We start from the raw sequence: 17,757 nt of genomic DNA, 5'->3' as shown, positions 1-17,757 counted from the left end.
AATAAGCACAGTAACGCATCCATCAAAGTTGTTTCTAGAATTTTGAAAAGAGCGCCGCACCCGAAATATTATGTAAGGAAATACGGCAATAAATGATTGGAATATAATTACGTTCCATTAAATTCTTTAAATGTCAAACTTCTACTTCTACTTAGTTAACCGGGAGTTATCCAATTTGATTCTCAAAGACCAAGGGTACATAAAAAGCCCCTTTTAAGACTTTCAAAGCTGGTTTACGTTCGAATTACAGAAAGATTCAATTGTCGATTTCACGCCAAGAAATACACCCGTTTTAAAGTTGAAAATTTTGTTACATCATACTGTAGATCGATAGTAGTTTCAATTATAAAACATTCAAGAAACAAGAATAATAATGCCAAATCGATAAATAAAACAGCACCACTTTGTCAAATTAATTATCCCAAACAGCTTCATACCTTGTCTGATATTGTTCATCGATTTTCGTACATGAATGACAGTTCGGACCATTAGTAGGGCCACAGAAACCATCAGAGTCGTAATGCTCTTCTACTTTTCGTCCACAATAAAATAACCCTGTTGTACCTTTACGACAAGCATATCCAGAACGATTAATAAACCAATTTCGTGGAAGACGTCGCACTTTTACATCTAACTTCATACATTCTAGACAGTTACAACCATTGGATAGACCACATTCACCATCACAGCAAACACAATTCCCATTCAATGGTCCACCACAATAATATTTGCCAGTCACGCCAAGTCTTGCATTACCGTTGCCACGTGTTGTTTCAACTGTTTTGATGCGATCAATAAATGTGTTATCATTTTCAAATAATTTCTTCTGTTCACGTACTAGCTCGAGTGTATGAAATGCTGCAATATGACCAGCAATGTTCTGAAAATTCCCTTGGAATTCACAATTCGGGCTGCAGCATATAAAAACACGAAATTCACACTTCAAATTATGATTTTCTAATTCCCCACGTGTTATGTTAATATTGCATCCCTCATTTGGACAGACCGCTGGTAATTTATCGATAATCCTTCTCAAGATGTGGGAAGCTTTGAAAGAAAGATTTGCACGGCAATTAGGACAAATGTCCAAGGTATTGACACAAAGTAAACATTGAATTTGATGACAACAATTGGTTTCGACAGCCTTTACAGCAAAGTCCAAACAAATACTGCATTTTAGTTCTTCTTCCATGACTCATATCATACTTTGCTTTTCGTTTGTTGTTGTTTTTCTTTTAAATACATTGGTCTGAAAAACAAAAGAAATACAATTAGATGTTTTAAAATAAGTCATATCAGGTATATTAGAAAGGTTTTGGCATGACCGGTAGAAATTCAAATCCTTATCACATTCCCAGAAGATCAATCGATTCAAAAATCGAAGTAGCAATCGGTTTCATTCGATTGGCATCGAAGGTTTCCTCTTAACTTTTGACAAAAAGATTGTAACAATGGCAAAATAGAAAATAATTTTTAATAATCAATTACTTACAATGGTAAAAAAAAATCAAATCAAGGTCAAAATTTTCAAGAATTATTTTTAATAATAAAATCTGATTGAACTGAAAATGATCCCTACTTCTAATCATCTAAATAAAAAATGTTATATAAAAATTCTAATCATCCAAAATGTCTATTTAAAAATCGTAAAAAAACTTTTTGCAATATTTTTAATTCCAATAATTTATATTTGATATTTACAATAACATGGTGGGTAAGATTTTTAAAGAAAGAAATATGAAGAAGACGAAGTAACATTTTGTTCAAAATTCGACCCTTTGATCAAGACCTATAAATAGAATATCTGCATGGGTAATTAATCACTCAAAAAAATTCGCATAGATTTTTTTGTTTATTAATTTACACTTGTAAAACTCTTAAAAACGAATTTTGTTAATACTCCCTGTAACTCGAATCCTTCTTTTATTCGAAGAAGATTCTTGAAAATTCGAATTAGAGAGAGGGTCGACTGTAAGTAGCTTATAGTTGGTGAGGCATCCCAGTAAGAAACGCACCAGAAGAAAGTGGAGCTCTAATCAAAATCTGACTGATTTAGCGTTTTAATAAAGTTGATATTTGGACGGTTCCTTTCCTGGTCCCACAAATAGCTGTTGAGCAATTGGGTGAAGACGTCCAGTCTAGAGTCAGAACTTCAGAGCAGCGTGAAACCAGATGCATTACTTCTTCCATAGAATCAATAGGTTTGACCTAAAGCAAACAAATATCCTCTGTGTCAGTGAAACCCTGCTAGCCAATCAAAATGATCAAAAGAAAAGGATTTATTCTGATAGTACTTTGCCATTAACTACGTAAGACTTGTAAATGTACATCAAAATGATAAGCTGAATCAGTATTTCAAGGCAGATATCTAATTTGATCTGAATCGGGATGAGGTTTTTTATGGACTGAACAAAATTGACTAAAATTAAGTCAAAGAAATACTATTAAAGACTATTAGAGTCGAGCTTATGTTGAGGCTATTGGCAATCAATAGTTAGGGGAAAACATAGGATAAAATAGTATACCTGATAAAGCATGAGTCCACTTGGGCTACACGTCATCATATGATTACCCTCTGAATCACATGCCAGCAAATGACTTGAAGGTATCTCATCGCCGGTGTTACTGTAATCATAGATTCCAGTGCTTCCCGCTGGCAACGGAAATTCTGCAATCTTTGAACTAACTTTGTTGATATCCCAAACAGCAAGCTAGAAAGTGTGAAGTATTATCTATTGTTATACACCTATCAACTCTTAGCGGCAATTTTTAAATGTATTTTGGTTACCAGTCTCAGTGAAGCCTGACCGCGTATTAAGAAAGAAGGCAAAACAAAGGCACCTAAAAAAATCTAGAAAAAATAGAATAACAATTACAAAAGATAATTTCTATTTCTTGGATTTTTACTTGTATAAATCATGTTCTTTTTTTTTCCGGACACACCTGGACACGCTGTATTTTTTGTTAAGGATTACTCTGGCAATTTATTTTGAACAACCAGAAACATATTTAATTTTGGAATATAAATTAAAAAGTTTTATGAAAAATCCTTAATATAGAAATGCTTAATTTGAGCGCTCACTGCTAACCTTTCCTGACGCATCGATGCTATAAATACAAGTTTCATCTGGATTGAATTTGACATCCAAGACGTTAGTGGAATGACCGTGCCAACCAATCAGACAATCGTTATTGCGGATATCTGGATGAGGAAAGAGTTGTTATGATAACTACCTTAAATGGATTGAATCGACGGTTCATGGATTAGCATCATTTCACATTAAGAGCTTTTGGCCGAAAGTCTGTTTTTTCCGCGATGTCTATTTATTGCCATGAAAACGGCAAAACATTCACAGAATTTCTAAAAATTAATCAACTTAAGGTACACATAAACATTGTAAACGTGAAATGAATGCACTCCTTTGGCCATGCTCTCAGGTGTCTAATAAATTGGGAGCTAATTGTCAGGGGGTATAAAGACTATGCAAATACAATACAATTGGGTAATTATGGACTAAAATAGGTTATATAGGTTGGAGCAAAATAATGGACATTTATTTATCATCTGAAAATACGACTGAGAAAAATCGAAATTAAAGGAGTGGTGTATGTTAGGCTCCTGAGTAGTGGGTATACCCGTTTGATAAAGGGATTTGCTATAAAGGTCCAGTATCAAACAAATAAAACACAAGAAAAAAACTCACCATAAAGTCTAATCATGCCATCTGCACCACCAGAAACAAGCAAGGTTCCATTGTGGTTATATGCAAGAGAGTGGATGCACACAGGATTGGGGTCCAAAGTTAAGTCAGTCTACAAAATGAGCAAGAAAAATTGAAAAACATTTATTTTTCCTCTGAATGAAAAAGAGGCCAATCATCTCACCACAGTAAAATTACGAATTCTGTTAGGTTATAATACTTTGAGATGAGCCTTTAGTCTTAAGGGCAACGATAGATAAGCTCCCTTTAGGGGGTGTTAGTTTATTAGAAAGTGCTTTATGGGGGGGGGTTGTACTTTTACGGTGTGACGGGATTGGCCCTTTTTAGTACGGTATTACGGGATTTGACGAAAAAAGAGACGGGAAAACGGTATTTTAAAATCAGACGGTGACGGTATTTAGGTACATTTTTGCCCTGTACAAGCCGGTGTGACGGTGTTATTATTTTTCCAATTTTCGGGATTCCGGGATTCAGCAAAAATTTTGACGGAAAAACGGTATTTCGAACCCCTACAAACCCCCCCCCTTATGTCCTTATCCTCTCCCTTAATTCCTTATTCCTTTTATAAGAAACAAGATTTATTTCTTAGCAAAATACCCTTTGCTTTTTATGGCTTTGAGAAAGGTGCATTATTCTAAGAAGTCATACAAAAAACAGTTGCAAACATTATTAACTTATCCATTTCACCTTCTTTTGTCCAGTGTGCAAATCCCACAAACATAAACAACCTTCTCTTGAACTTTTTGGTGTGTGAAATGGGTATTGCTTCATTTTGATCAGTTTTTGTTGTTGATTGCTATTATTTTTCTTGGAGTCTGATGCTAAGCTGACAGCAGCTGTTGCTGAAACCGGACTGCTTGTAATACAGTTCACCCTGACGAGTAGATTGGAGAAATAATGTATCTTGTGAATGGAGCCTTCTTTAAATTAACCTAAAGTTTAGAATCTGATAGTAATCGGAGCAGATTCCTAATTCAAATTAAATAGTTTGATTTTGATTGTTCACTATAAGGAGAAATTACTCCTGATTGAAACAAGTGATACTTTTATGGACCTACCTGGTTATGCATTTAACACATATATAATTGATATCTACGTGAGCATGAACGTTAAACAATCATTCAGAACACAAATAGTGACGATTTATTAAAATTAGTCGTTTGTTTCTTATAAAAAAAACGTTTAGAAACCAAAATTTCATGCTCTTTCGTATTCTTTCATATTCAACACTTCGTGAGCATAAAAAAAACATCTATCTCATCAAAAAATTGAGTAATTTGGCTAAGAACCTTGATGTATGCTTATTAATAGTGATTCTTATAGATAAAGATGCATTTTTTGAGCTGAAAATTTTTTTTACAAAAATCTGCTTGACCCATCTTTTACCTACTTTCATGCAAAAAATCAGAAAAAAACAACGATCCAATATTTCACAAAGTCCAAAAAACCCTTTTTTTAGCCGTTTTTTGGCCCAAATTTGCCCAAAAACATTTTTTTTTTCTCGAAAATTGGGCTCCATCACATTCGAGGGTTTATAGTTATGCATCTTTGTGCAAAAAATCATAAAGAATGAAAGAGCTAATCTCGAGAAAAGCTAATACCTAAGTAATTGATAATGTGCTTATAAAAAAATATCGAATTTGGCCAGTTTTTCTATAAAAACACGCCAAGCAACCAAAATTTCATGTCTAACCACACATATGCTTCAAAAGTAAGCCCTCGTGAGCAAAGAAAACATCTATCTCGTAAAAAAATTGAGTAATTTGACTAAGAACATTAATGTATGCTTATTAATAGTGATTCTTATAGATAAACATGCGTTTTTTGAGCCAGCAAATCTTTTTGCAAAAATCTCCCTGAGCCATCTTTTACATATGATGGTACCCTACTTTCATGCAAAAAATCAGAAAAAGTTAATGATCCAATTTTTCACAAAGTCCAAAAAACCTGTTTTTTAGCCGTTTTTTGCCCCAAATTTGCCCAAAAACATTTTTTTTTTTCGAAAATTGGGCTCCATCACATTCGAGGGTTTATAGTTATGCATCTTTGTGCAAAAAGTCTTAAAGAATGAAAGAGCCAATCTCGAGAAAAGCTAATACCTAAGTAATTGATATTGTGCTTATAAAAAAATATTGAACTTGGCCAGTTTTTCTATAAAAACACACCAAGCAACCAAAATTTCATGTCTAAACACACATATTCTTCAAAAGTAAGCCCTCATGAGCAAAAAAAACTTCTATCTCATAAAGAAATTGAGTAATTTGACTAAGAACATTGATGTATGCTTATTAATAGTGATTTTTATAGATAAACATGCGTTTTTTAAGCCAAATAAATTTTTTTGCAAAAATCTGCTTGAGCCATCTTTTACCTATGATGGTACCCTACTTTCATGCAAAAAATCAAAAAAATTTAATGATCCAATTTTTCACAAACTCCAAAAAAACCGTTTTTTAGCCGTTTTTTGGCCCAAATTTGCCCAAAAATTTTTTTTTTCGAAAATCGGGCTCCGTTATATTTTGGTACCTTTGTACCAAAAATCAAATGATTCCTATGATTCAATCTCGAGAAAAGCTGGTAACGAACGGACAGACGGACGAACGGACAGACGGACGAACGGACAGACGGACGAACGGACAGAGGTGAATTTATAGGACCTTAACCCCACCGGGGTAGGTCCAAAAACTGATTGATGGAGATTGTATTCTTTAGAAAATGATACCTTTTGAATTTAGAGTTGATATTTGTTTCCCAAAGCATCTTTTTCTGATTCACATCATATAAGGACAACACTGAATTCCCTTTGCCAAGAACAAGCTAAAACAGGAAGAAAACCTATTGAAAAATAAAACTTCCTCCTAAAAGATCTTAGCCCTTCATCCACTTATACATATTAGCGAGTTTATGTATGCGTGTTTTTCAGCGACGGAAGCGGTAAGGTTCTAATTTGAGTAGATCCTGACCAGCTGAGGACGACGGTAAATCAGCAATTTTACCGTCCTCGATTTTGCGGGGCGGAATTGCGGGTTTTTCCAAATCGCTTCAGGCACTCTACCGTCCTCAAAAGTGCAAATACATAAACTCGGTATTGAGATCTCAAGGGGGTTAAAAGGTTTGCCTAGCAAAAAAGAAGTAAACTCTTTAGGGGTTAAGATTTGAACACTTTTAAAAATAAAACTCTTTAATATAATTACTGAATTTGAATCTGACCTTCCCATCAAGTTTTGGCACCCAGTCTAAAGATGTGTAATCTCCTTTGAGAGTGACCATGGATTGTGCTGATATTGCAGGATAACATTGCCATATCCTAAAATCAAAGTTCATTTAAAAGGATCACGAAAACTTCTTGTAACGCTAAAATCGTTCGATAGGTGTATGTTTTCATGTCAAAACTACGTTGGTGTTTAAAAGAATTCTAGATCAGTTTATTTGGGTATTGGTTTGAGGTAATAAGAGTTTTATAACACTTTTTTTTTACCAAACAGGAAATATGGTAAAAACAAACTTTGGTTTGCTGGGCAGGTAAAAAGAGTGGGTTGTCTAACACCCCCTCAAATTACCTTGTGGTTATATGGTGCATAATCAGAACTTTTTACTTACTTCACAATGCCAGATACATCTAGACTTGCCACGATATTATTGTTATCAGAAAATCGACATGAAATGATCGAAGCATTGTGTTCTGTAAACTCATCCTAAGAAAAAATTAAGAAATAAAATAAATAGAATTAAAACTGTTCACAGTTATTTTTTTTTTTTTTTTTGCGGAAAATTGACTTGGTACAAAAAGTTTACCCCTATTTTTCAAATTTTGCTGAATTTCGAGAAGTGAAACCGCCCTACTTTCAACACTGTATATAGTAAATCTTTGGATAGCCAAAACTACAATCAGCGCCAAAATATATTGGCAATTTGGGTAATTTAACATTTTTCAGAATTCAAAGCTCGGGCAAGAATTGCAATTTCACTACTTCCAAGCTAATTCTCAGCCATATTGGAACATTTTTGAGCTTTTAGATTCTGAGATCCTAAGTTAAAACTCTTTCCAACCGTACTTTAAAGCACTTTATAAAAATCAATCGCAGTTTTAAAAGTTTTGATGGAGTTTCCCTTTTGTGCAAAATATCATGGCAGTGATTGTAGGACGAAATCAAAAAAATTATCAAAAGGAGTTCAGTCGGCTTACAACGTAAAGATTTTATCAAGTTAATTCCAAATTGTGTTCAACCAAAAAAATGTACCTGACTCAGAACAATAAAAGGTGTTTCTTGCTTTGAATTTGATCTTGCTAATGTGAGTGAGTCTGACGTGACATCTTTATTGTTATCTAACGGTACATAAAAGTCAGCTGAAGGTACCGTAACATCGACCACATTTTCCTCATCACCCTCTGTACTGCTTAAACTTATGTCATCATTTAATTGTTTATTTATGACTCCATTATCTTCTGAATTTGTTTTTTTAATCTTATTTGTAGAATTCTGTTTAGTAAGTTGTTTCAGCCTTCTCAGTGCACTTTCATCAAGTGAGCTTCTGAATAATTGTTTTTCGTCCAATTTACCATCAGGTTTATTATTCTCCTTTTTTGGTGTTTTCACTGAGTCTTTGTTTCCTGCGAAAATTTTCCATCCAAATTTAGGCTTTGTATTAGTGGTAGAGGGTTCTATCGATTTGCTTTTTTTCAGCCTGAAAATTTTCAAAACAAAGAAAAATTACAAGATGGAATAAGAATCTGCAATGAAAAGCTAACAATTCAAATTGGCCAAGTAAGTAAAATTAGTGTTAATAAAAGAAGCAAGATCTGAAGAAATAACCTTAAAACCCAAGTTACTTCTTCAAAATGGCCATTGAATCAATCGAAAACTGATAATACCTTTCTTGGTGATTCATTTCTATAGATATGTCTATTGTTTGACAAGCTGCATCTGTTTTCTCTGCAGTTACACGTGCATGATATTGGATGATTTCTTTTTCGTAAGATGCTAAACGACCTAAGAGTTTGACATTCTCTTCTTCGAGTTTTTCAAATTTTGACTTTTCTTTCTCAAAATTCAGTAGAGTAGGTAAAGCTATAAGAATGTCAAGGAGAAATGGAAGTGGAATTTTTTTATAAAATTTGCAATAATCTCAAGAAGTTGCCTGTACTATACTAGAGGAGCTGTGGTATATCATGTCATCATCCTTGATTCCTGTAACGAAAACCAAGGTTCGATTCCCACTCGTTCATTCACTTGCCAAGTGAACCAACCTTCGCCCAGGTCAACTAATGTCGTGTGAGGGGAATTGGGTAGTCAGTCCAGTTCATTGTGAGAATGGGCTGAATGACCTGCTGTAACTAAACCAGATAGATGGATAGAGATAGAGACTGAGAGGATCAGAGATCACTCCACGTGTGTTGACATTACAGGCAGAGAGTGGGGTCATTGACGTCAGTTTGACGTTTGTCTTGCAATAACCCATATTGTGGCCCTTTAAAAAGAGAAATAATTGATAGAAAAGATACAAATATTGTTGAAAACAGTTTCCAAACAATTGCCAAGTGATAACAACACCGAGTCTTGCCAAATCTTGGTGAAACAAATACTGAAGGATCTTGCCTGCTCAGGGTTTTTCATGAATGGTAAAGCTATGAATGAAAGACAAAAAAGTTAAATCAATACTTCAGTTGCACTCTATTATGAAGCAATCGATAGATTATAACTTTTTTGGTTAATTTATGACATATATGCATATGCAAAAACCACCTTTGTTATACCGACCCGTCAGTTACACTTCAGAAGTTAAAAGTCTAGTTATTGACAGCTATGACGTCATAATCGTATTTAGAAAACATCTATTGAAATCATAGCAGTCTGTATGTTTTGATATTCACTCATCTTTTAATCACATTATGTTGGCATAAAAAGGGGAAAAAACTAAAAAACTAAATAACAAATTTCATACCAAACCATTCTTTCCAATTATCTTCATGATGTAATTCAGAAGCATATTTCTCGAAGAATTCTGTCACTTTGTCCATTTTGTTAGTTTGAACACAATGGATGATGTATAATTTCAAAAGATTCCCTTCTAGTTTCTTGATTACTTTGTAAGTGTCATGACCAAGCTGACTGAAGAAACATCGGTCAAAGTACTTCCAATACTTTCGTAATGATGTTATATCAGTGTTGTGAATGCATGTTGCAAACTGCTCCAAAATGTTTTCAACCTGCAAGATTGTAATCAATAATGAAACTTAAGGAAATAAAAAGTTTAAACCTTGCTGATTTCAAATCTGTGTTCAGATTTTTCGTATTTTTCCGAGATAAAAAGATACAGCACTGCAAACTTGGTCATTTTTGCTTTTTTTGGTAATTTTCAGCCGCTTTAGGCCTTCTTCAAATGAGATTATTTTCCTTTGAAGTATCTTTCCAACGGTGTATAACTTTCTCACATAGAACGAATGGGTGCTGAGAAAATCTAAAAAAACTGAATTGTCCACACACTTTTGAGACAGACTTTAGAAGAAGTTGTTGCGGTGCCATACTTTTACTTGTTGCGGTGCCATACTTTTACTTGTTGCGGTGCCATACTTTTACTAACATTTTTAATTAACTTTCTTTAATATTTTTTAAGGAGTTAAAAAGACCTTGACCCCTCTTTGAATCAGAAATTTAATGAATAGGCCCTATCTTAGGATAGGGGAAACAAACTTCCTCACGGTTGAAAAAAATCATTTTCTCAAGCGAAGAGTACAAATAGCGATTTTAGCTTTATGATAGTGCCGAGGATCATCAATGGATAGTATTCAATTATCATTATCTCTTTATTTTATTTCTGGAGCCATTGCAACACAACGCTACCTTAATTCAAAAGGGGCCTAAGTCCTGTGAGCCTTAATTCAAAAGGGGCCTAAGTCCATTTGGGTCATTTTGAGAAAATTGCAATTAAAGTTTTTCCTTGATTCTGAAACCATTTTTGATGGTAAAGCTTTGAAGTAAATGTTTTCTGAAAGCCATAGCTATAACTTGTTTTTCCAATGAAAAGGCATTCGTTTGAAAGGAATGTATTTTTGTATGTAACAGGTGCAACTTAGTAAATCTTGCAGAGTGGACTTAGGCCTTTTTTGAATTAAACATGAATTTTGAAAAACGTGTGAGGGTTAATTTCTGCCTTTTAGAGTTCAAAACCTGCACATATGACACTCCAAAATAAAACCACTTACACCTAGATTCAAGATAAAGAGAAAAGACAATCTCAGTAAAATAAAGAAAAACTCAATTAAACTTTTTAGGATGCACTTAGGCCCATTTGCAATTCAATTGGACTTAGGCCTCTTCAAAACTTAACAAACTTATTTTGGTGGACTTAGGCCTTTTTATTGTAAATAGTTGATGGACTTAGGCCCTTAATTGTAAAAAGATGATGGACTTAGGCCTCTTTTGAATTAAACATCACTTTTATCAGAGCTTCAGTATGAAGTTTTGAACCTTTTTAACTTTAAAAACTACTTGTTCTGTACATCAAAAGAGAGCAAATGAGCCAGAGATTGAGAAAAACTAAAGATCTCAAATTTCATAAAAATGGACTTAGGCCCCTTTTGAATTAAGGTAGCGAATTAAAAGAAAATACAAAAGTTGTATTTTTTACTGCTCTATTCACATTCTGAAGTTGAAAGATCTTCCATGGTGGTGTTTTATGCAAACTTCAAAACACTGATTTTTCTCTCACTTTAGCAGGACCTTAGCTTTAAGTGTTTGTGTGCAGCATTGTATATATATAAAGTTCGAATATCGATTCCCATAAATTTTGTTAGGGTTAGGGCTATAGTAGCTTACCTCTCATTCAAATAGTGATAAGTGTATAATTACACCCTTAAAAAAATCTACAATATTGAAACTACGTAATATGTATCATGTGTTAACTATATAGGCAATGTATTATTGGAATAGGAAAGAGAAAAGAGGTAAGTCTAGCCTAGCCTAATTATCAGCAGTCTAGGGGTGTTAAAAGAATATGAGAGCTTATTTATATAACAAACAAGACACAAGGTATTTTCCAAGCTGATGTTTTAATCCTCGCTGGTTCTCGTATTATCAAATTGAGATTTAATGATATTTAAAATTAGTAGATCTTCATCAAAATAGATGGAGCAAGCTATTTATCTATCTATCTATATATTTAGGTAGTATTAAACATGAATGTTCATCATTGGTTGGTAGATTACCTGATTGATTTTGAATTACCTGCTGTCCTGCTACACTGCTCTAAGTTGAAGACGTAAGATCTTAAGTTTCATTGTTTTAATTATGTTGTGACTAATTCCATACTGCCTTAAGCCCAGATTTTGTAATTTGATTGTTTACCTTGGGGATGAAGATGCAATCTTTCAACATTCAAATCACTTTTACAGGGCTGCAAATAAATATTTTTCGTCAATCGAACACTGTGTCAGACAGAAATGAAATCCTGTGAATTGTAAATAATCCATTAGAACCTTAATAATTGATAATTTAGTAACAAAGTTACAATTTTATCATTTTCCTTGTTTGAGGAGTATATTTTTGAAATTTTTTGATGCAGTCCTTTTTGTTACATCATTATCGTCATTTTCACCAATTTTCAGCAAGATTACTGCAATACTTACCAAGTTATTGATAAAAATGTAAAAAAGCCATTTTTCAATGTGTAAACTTTCGCCCTATGTTTTATGAACATGTCCAAGTAACAGACAGGGGTGTAAGAGATTTATTTTCAACTCTCAAGTTAATGGTTTATTCCTCTTTTCATTCAGACATCATGACCGACACAAAAGATTTTCAGTCAGTCAAATGGCTTTTTCAGTCATATTTGCAGCCCAGTTTTTAATTGATTATGTTTTGTTTATTGTTTTACTTAACTCTGTTCAAGGAAAGAAAGGGAGAATAACCAATTCAAATTTAAAAGTCGGGTCATCCCTTTTTCTTATTATATATACCTATTTTGATCTCCTTTGGATTAATAGAATATTATTTGCTTGAAGTTTGGCAAGCAAATATGTTCCCTCTGGGGCCACCAAAAAGCAATTTCTGAGTCAGGAGGTCATAGGGGATGGAGAGTATATTGAATGTGTGTACCGTCAACTGCTCTAACTTGAGACGATTGGTCAAAACATGGGACTGTTGATATCTGACCTGTATTTTCAATTACTGTTAAATCTCTTTGACAACAAATTAGTTTTGATAACTCCACCAAGTTTATCAATCATACTTTCTGTCATAACATGTCACGATAACTTTCACTGATAGCGCGCCCTTTTTAACTTTTTTGTTTTCATTCAAAATGACCGGACGCCGATTGGAGATACAGAAACCCCGTCGTCTAACCACCTATCGCCTGATTGCATTAAGAAATAACGAAGGTGTAACTTGCCGTGCGAGTGACGTCAAACGCTCCATCGTTTTGCCACTAATTTGGTCTTCTTTATTCCAGATATTTGCGTGTGTTCCACTACAGATTTTTTCATATTTTGATTTAAAAGCCTACTCAGTGCAAAGAGAAATTGTGTATTTTCCAATACGCTGTTCATTAACTCAAATGACTTTGGAGGTTTGGTGAAATGGTGGCCGAATTGCCGTCCCATGTTTTGTCAGATTGTCCCAAGTTAGAGCAGTTGACAGTAATAAGGTTTGCTTTTCCTTTCTGACCTAGGCTGCTGGTATCCACTGACAGGCTCGTGCTACTATAGCTATACTACCTGATCTATACTCGCGATCTTCACAAATTTTGACCTTTTTCGCGAAAGTAAATGTCTTTGAAAATTCTTAACAGGGCAATTTGCAAAAGTTTATGCTCACAAAAAATTCTCAAAAAAATTGGAAATCTATAAAACCTCGAAATCGTATTAAATATCAAATTTTCGGCATATTATTATCCTTTAATGCCTTTTTAAATTCAAAGGGCAACCGTCTTTATTGAATTCAAGGAATATTTTTCACTTTTAAGGCAATTTTTATTTAAAAATTCTCATTTTTATCTAGCGAATTGCAAAAGTTTATGCTCGCGAAAGTTTGTAAGCCTAAAGTATCTGTGACTTTCCAGCACAACCACTGGATTTTATTGAACCCCTCCTTAGCCAAGATGGGCACAGAGTATGTCACTGGGATCAACCTCGATTCAGAACTGCATGGTTCACTCAGTTCACCAGATGTGATTTCACCTACCCGGTTCTCCTCTGAGCTGCTCTGGATTAACTCAGTTCACCAGATGAGTTCACTAGGTTCACCTATCTGGAGTCTTTGCTATGCAAACCGATGGAGGATTGTGAGCAGTACGGCATTTTACCTGGTTCGGGGGACGTCACCTGATTGAACTACGTCGCTTGTTCTGGGTACATGGGTCACTCGATGTAACGGTGTAGTCTGATCGAGCGACGATTTTCTATCACTTTTAGTCTTTCATGTTTCTGCCCGCGCCGCAAACTTTTGGGCCGATGAAATCTGCATGAAGGTTATCTTTTAAAAATTTGCCGTCGAATGAGCATTCAAACTTAAATTTTCACCGTGCGGTTCTCGAGTTATGAAATTAATCAGGATCAATTGGGAACTTGGTAACTTTGTAGCTTGATCGAGCAATGCTCTCATAACTCGACAACTGCACCGTGAAAATTTTAGTTTGAATGCTCATTTGGCAGCAAATTTTAAAAAGATTACCTTTATGCAGATTTCATCGGCCCAATTGCGCCGTGGGCGGAAATACGAAAGAATAAAAGTAATAGAAAACCGTTGCTTGATGGGACTACACCGTCGCTAGATCGAGTGATGCGTGTATACCCAGACAGTATGGACCTAACTCTTCATACAAAAATTACGGGAAACGCATATTTGGACTTTGTACCCTATGCTGCACACAGCACTTAACCTGTAGTCCCGCAAAAGCGAGACAAAAATCAGTTTTTTGAAGTTTGCAAAAAAACGCCACATAGAAGATTTTTCAAATTCAGTTCCGTAAGTTGGTCTAATGTCAACACCCCTCCTCCATTTTCGACACCCTTTTTATAAGCTGAAATTTCTAGAAAGGTTGAAACTGTTTTTCTTTGCTTAGTGGTCAGAGAGGAACAATCCTTTTTCAATCAGTGATTCAAGCTTTCATATTATTCCTTTCTCTAAAAAAGGGTGTCGGAATTAGACGAGGGATGTCGATATTAGACCAACTTAAGGTATGTGAATATGGAGCAGTAAAAAGTACAACTTTTGTATTTTTCCTTTTTTTTGCAAAAATTCTAGGAATGAAAATAAAGGGATTATGATAATTGCACTGATGATCTGCGGCACTAAGCTAGAATCGCTTCGCGTCTTTTCGCTTGAGAAGATGATTGACAGATTAAAGTTTTTCATCCGCGCGAGAGCTCGCAGGCGTTCTGCAAGCGTTCTGCAAGCGTTCTGCAAGAGCGTTCTCGGCTCAATCCTCAGACTGCATTAAAAATGGTAGACTTGCTGTGACAGATCATTTTGATGGAAGTTGTTGGAATGTTTACAAGACTCTTGACAGAAAATCCTTTGTTTTATTGTCAATGATGACAGTATCGTTATTAATTTTGTTAGATCTGACATATTGATGTTTGTAAGTGCACTTTATAGTTTTGATTCCCATTGAAGAATCATAAAATCTGGTTTTCATGTTATTAGTTGCTGTTTTAGAGATTTAGAGCTAGCCTGCCAGAACAAGCGATGTAGCTCGATCCGGTGTAGTTTGGAGATCCATACTCTCTATTCAAACTTACAACACATAAGCAAAAATCCCATCAAAAGCTATTCATTGAGAGTATGGTTTTGGTTTTAATTTCGTGCCAAAAAAGCTGTTGATAAGGTTAGCCAATCAGATTCGTGCACTTCCAATCAAAACAATAATATCACGTGATTTCAATAATTGTTTAAGAGCCAAAAGAATTCTGCAGACAGATTTGGCATCTACAAAAATACCCGGCTATATACTCTGTTATTTCTATGGAGATTTCTACATTTTATTATTCGTTTTAACTAAACCACACGAACAGAGTAGACGGGTCTCCCAGCTGGATCAGGTGACTTCCCTGATCCAGGTAAAATGCCGCACTGGTGAGAGTTCTGGATGGAAGCGCCCCTTTTTCGCACCTGATTTGACTTTAAAAACTGGCAAATGTTTTCGCAATTTTTGGCCTGATGACGTTTCCAAAAAATTGCAATAGTTCGAGTGTGGGTTAGATCTTCTCTTTGCTTTGGTAAATGTCTTTGACTATGCAAACAGAGAGAGAGAGAGAGTGGTGACGACCCTAGACATGGCCCGAGAATTCTCGGGCCAAAACTTTTATTGGAATTCGCGTAAAGCCCGAGTATGGCCCGAGAATTCGGGCCGTGTTCGGGCCACACGCGGGCCACGCACGGGCCAATTTTTGAAAACATGATTTAAACAGGCATGTAATTTCAGGACTGAATTTTTTAAACATTTTCTTTGAGAAAAACTTTGTTTCTCTTAATTATATTAAATATATGAATGTTGTAAATTCATATAAATATTAAATGTCTTATTTGGTATGAAAACATAGTTATAAATATACTTAGGGTGGAAATATTTGCTAGTAAACTGGTCCTGGTTTTAAACTGAAGCGTGTCCATGGGAAGCTTGTAAAGTTTTTTTGAGCGATATAAACAAAACAGACAAATCTTATTTTGTACTATTTTGTTTGACTGGACATGCTGAATCAATTTAACATTTAACATGGCCCGAACATGGCCCGAATGACTCGGGTCATGTTCGGGCCAAAAGAATTGATAGGGACTCCCGGCCCGAACATGGCCCGAAGAGGCCCGAGAATTCTCGGGCCATGTCGAGGGTCGTGAGTGGTGGCGGAGGAGCAGGAAGAAGAGAGAGTTCTATTATATTGACGTTTTATTATACCAGACCCCCGCGCTCGATAGGATCGATCATCGGAGCGGCTCGATGACGGATCGATATGTGATCGATGGATTACTTATCGATCCGGATAGGAGATCGATGGAAGATTCAGCCATTAAAAAGTCTTGAGTATCGATCCTTCGTTGATCCATTATCGAGCTAGTATTTCAATCGAGTATATCGATTCGTCATCGATCGTTAATCGATTATGCATCGATTATAATTTCAGGCTCTAAGGGGGGGCTTATTATATTAGGTACCCGAGAGTACCATATCGGCCATTTTTAAGCCGGCCCCCTCCGCTTTTTTAAGTTCGGAGCTAGGGCTCAGGCGAAATTCCGTAATATAAACCTTCCAGCAGATGTTGAAAGTTTCCCCGACCTTTTCCCAGAGCTTTCTTAGCGTGTCGAAAGAAAATTTCTACATCGGGTGCCAGATAAGTACCGATAAGTAAATCCGGTTGACGCCATTCATTAGATCGCTATGGATCGATTAATCAATATAAAAAAACGGTCGATATTTTGATTGGATCGATAGAGGTGTCGAAAGGTAATCGATAGGTGTCGATAGGTAATCGATAGGTGTCGATAGGTAATCGATAGGTGTCGATGGCGAGAAAGATCGATTAATATCAGAGCTCGATTTTTAGAAAGAGTCGATAGGGTCGATAAGATCGATAAAAGATCGATGATAGATCGATGATAGATCGATGATAGATCGATAACTAATCATAAGCTTAAAAAAATCTTGAGTATCGATCCTCTATCGATCTCCTATCCGGATCGATAAGTAATCCATCGATCACATATCGATCCGTCATCGAGCCGCTCCGATGATCGATCCTATCGAGCGCGGGGGTCTAGATTATACAATCATCTTTAAACAAGCTTACCTTAAAGCTCTTCGACTTATCATTTTTAAGATCGACATCAAAACATTTGAGAGTTGCAGTAAAGCCTCTGTATATTAGGTATTCTTTAATGAGGTCGTCTAGTGCATTTGCAGTGGTTGCCATGCTTTTGATGCTTTCTGATTTTCCTTCGAAAAATCAATTTTTCAGATTACCTCAAAATACCTCAGAACCTCAGATTTGCAAGCTTATGGAGATAATAGTTTTCAAGTTTTCAAGTGTGAGTCTCTGAAT

At 35.3% G+C, this 17,757-nt stretch overlaps 2 protein-coding genes across 2 annotated transcripts in view; both read right to left on the bottom strand.

Moving 5' to 3' along the window:
- The window catches only part of LOC136802338 (DNA mismatch repair protein Msh3-like), a 214,101-nt gene that overhangs the window by 159,635 nt on the left and 36,709 nt on the right, over positions 1-17,757 (bottom strand). The window lies entirely within an intron of this gene.
- LOC136802332 (WD repeat-containing protein 91-like) lies at positions 1,463-17,704 on the bottom strand. The gene is made up of 13 exons (XM_067059053.1): positions 17,506-17,704; positions 9,666-9,930; positions 9,226-9,348; positions 8,596-8,791; positions 7,964-8,408; positions 7,323-7,417; positions 6,933-7,029; positions 6,445-6,539; positions 4,410-4,596; positions 3,705-3,813; positions 3,090-3,202; positions 2,526-2,711; positions 1,463-2,208 (listed from the first exon to the last, which is right to left on the bottom strand). Exons 1-13 carry the CDS (start codon positions 17,626-17,628, stop codon positions 2,053-2,055), a joined length of 2,190 nt encoding a protein of 729 aa, XP_066915154.1. The 5' UTR covers positions 17,629-17,704; the 3' UTR covers positions 1,463-2,052.

The sequence above is a fragment of the Clytia hemisphaerica genome, unplaced genomic scaffold, assembly GCF_902728285.1.
Source record: "Clytia hemisphaerica strain Z4C2 unplaced genomic scaffold, Clytia hemisphaerica genome assembly, whole genome shotgun sequence".
Classification (NCBI taxonomy): Eukaryota; Metazoa; Cnidaria; class Hydrozoa; order Leptothecata; family Clytiidae; genus Clytia; species Clytia hemisphaerica.
This window is presented reverse-complemented; position numbering and strand designations above follow the sequence as displayed.

What these genes read in the sequence shown, in the direction of transcription:
- LOC136802332 (XM_067059053.1), bottom strand. Translation starts at nt 17,628, where the DNA reads ATGGCAACCACTGCAAATGCACTAGACGACCTCATTAAAGAATACCTA. An exon ending in CTTTTATTGTTCTGAGTCAG is followed by an intron (nt 7,418 to 7,963) that starts GTACATTTTTTT and finishes ATTTTTTCTTAG; the next exon opens with GATGAGTTTACAGAACACAA. An exon ending in TGGCATGATTAGACTTTATG is followed by an intron (nt 3,203 to 3,704) that starts GTGAGTTTTTTT and finishes TTCCTCATCCAG; the next exon opens with ATATCCGCAATAACGATTGT.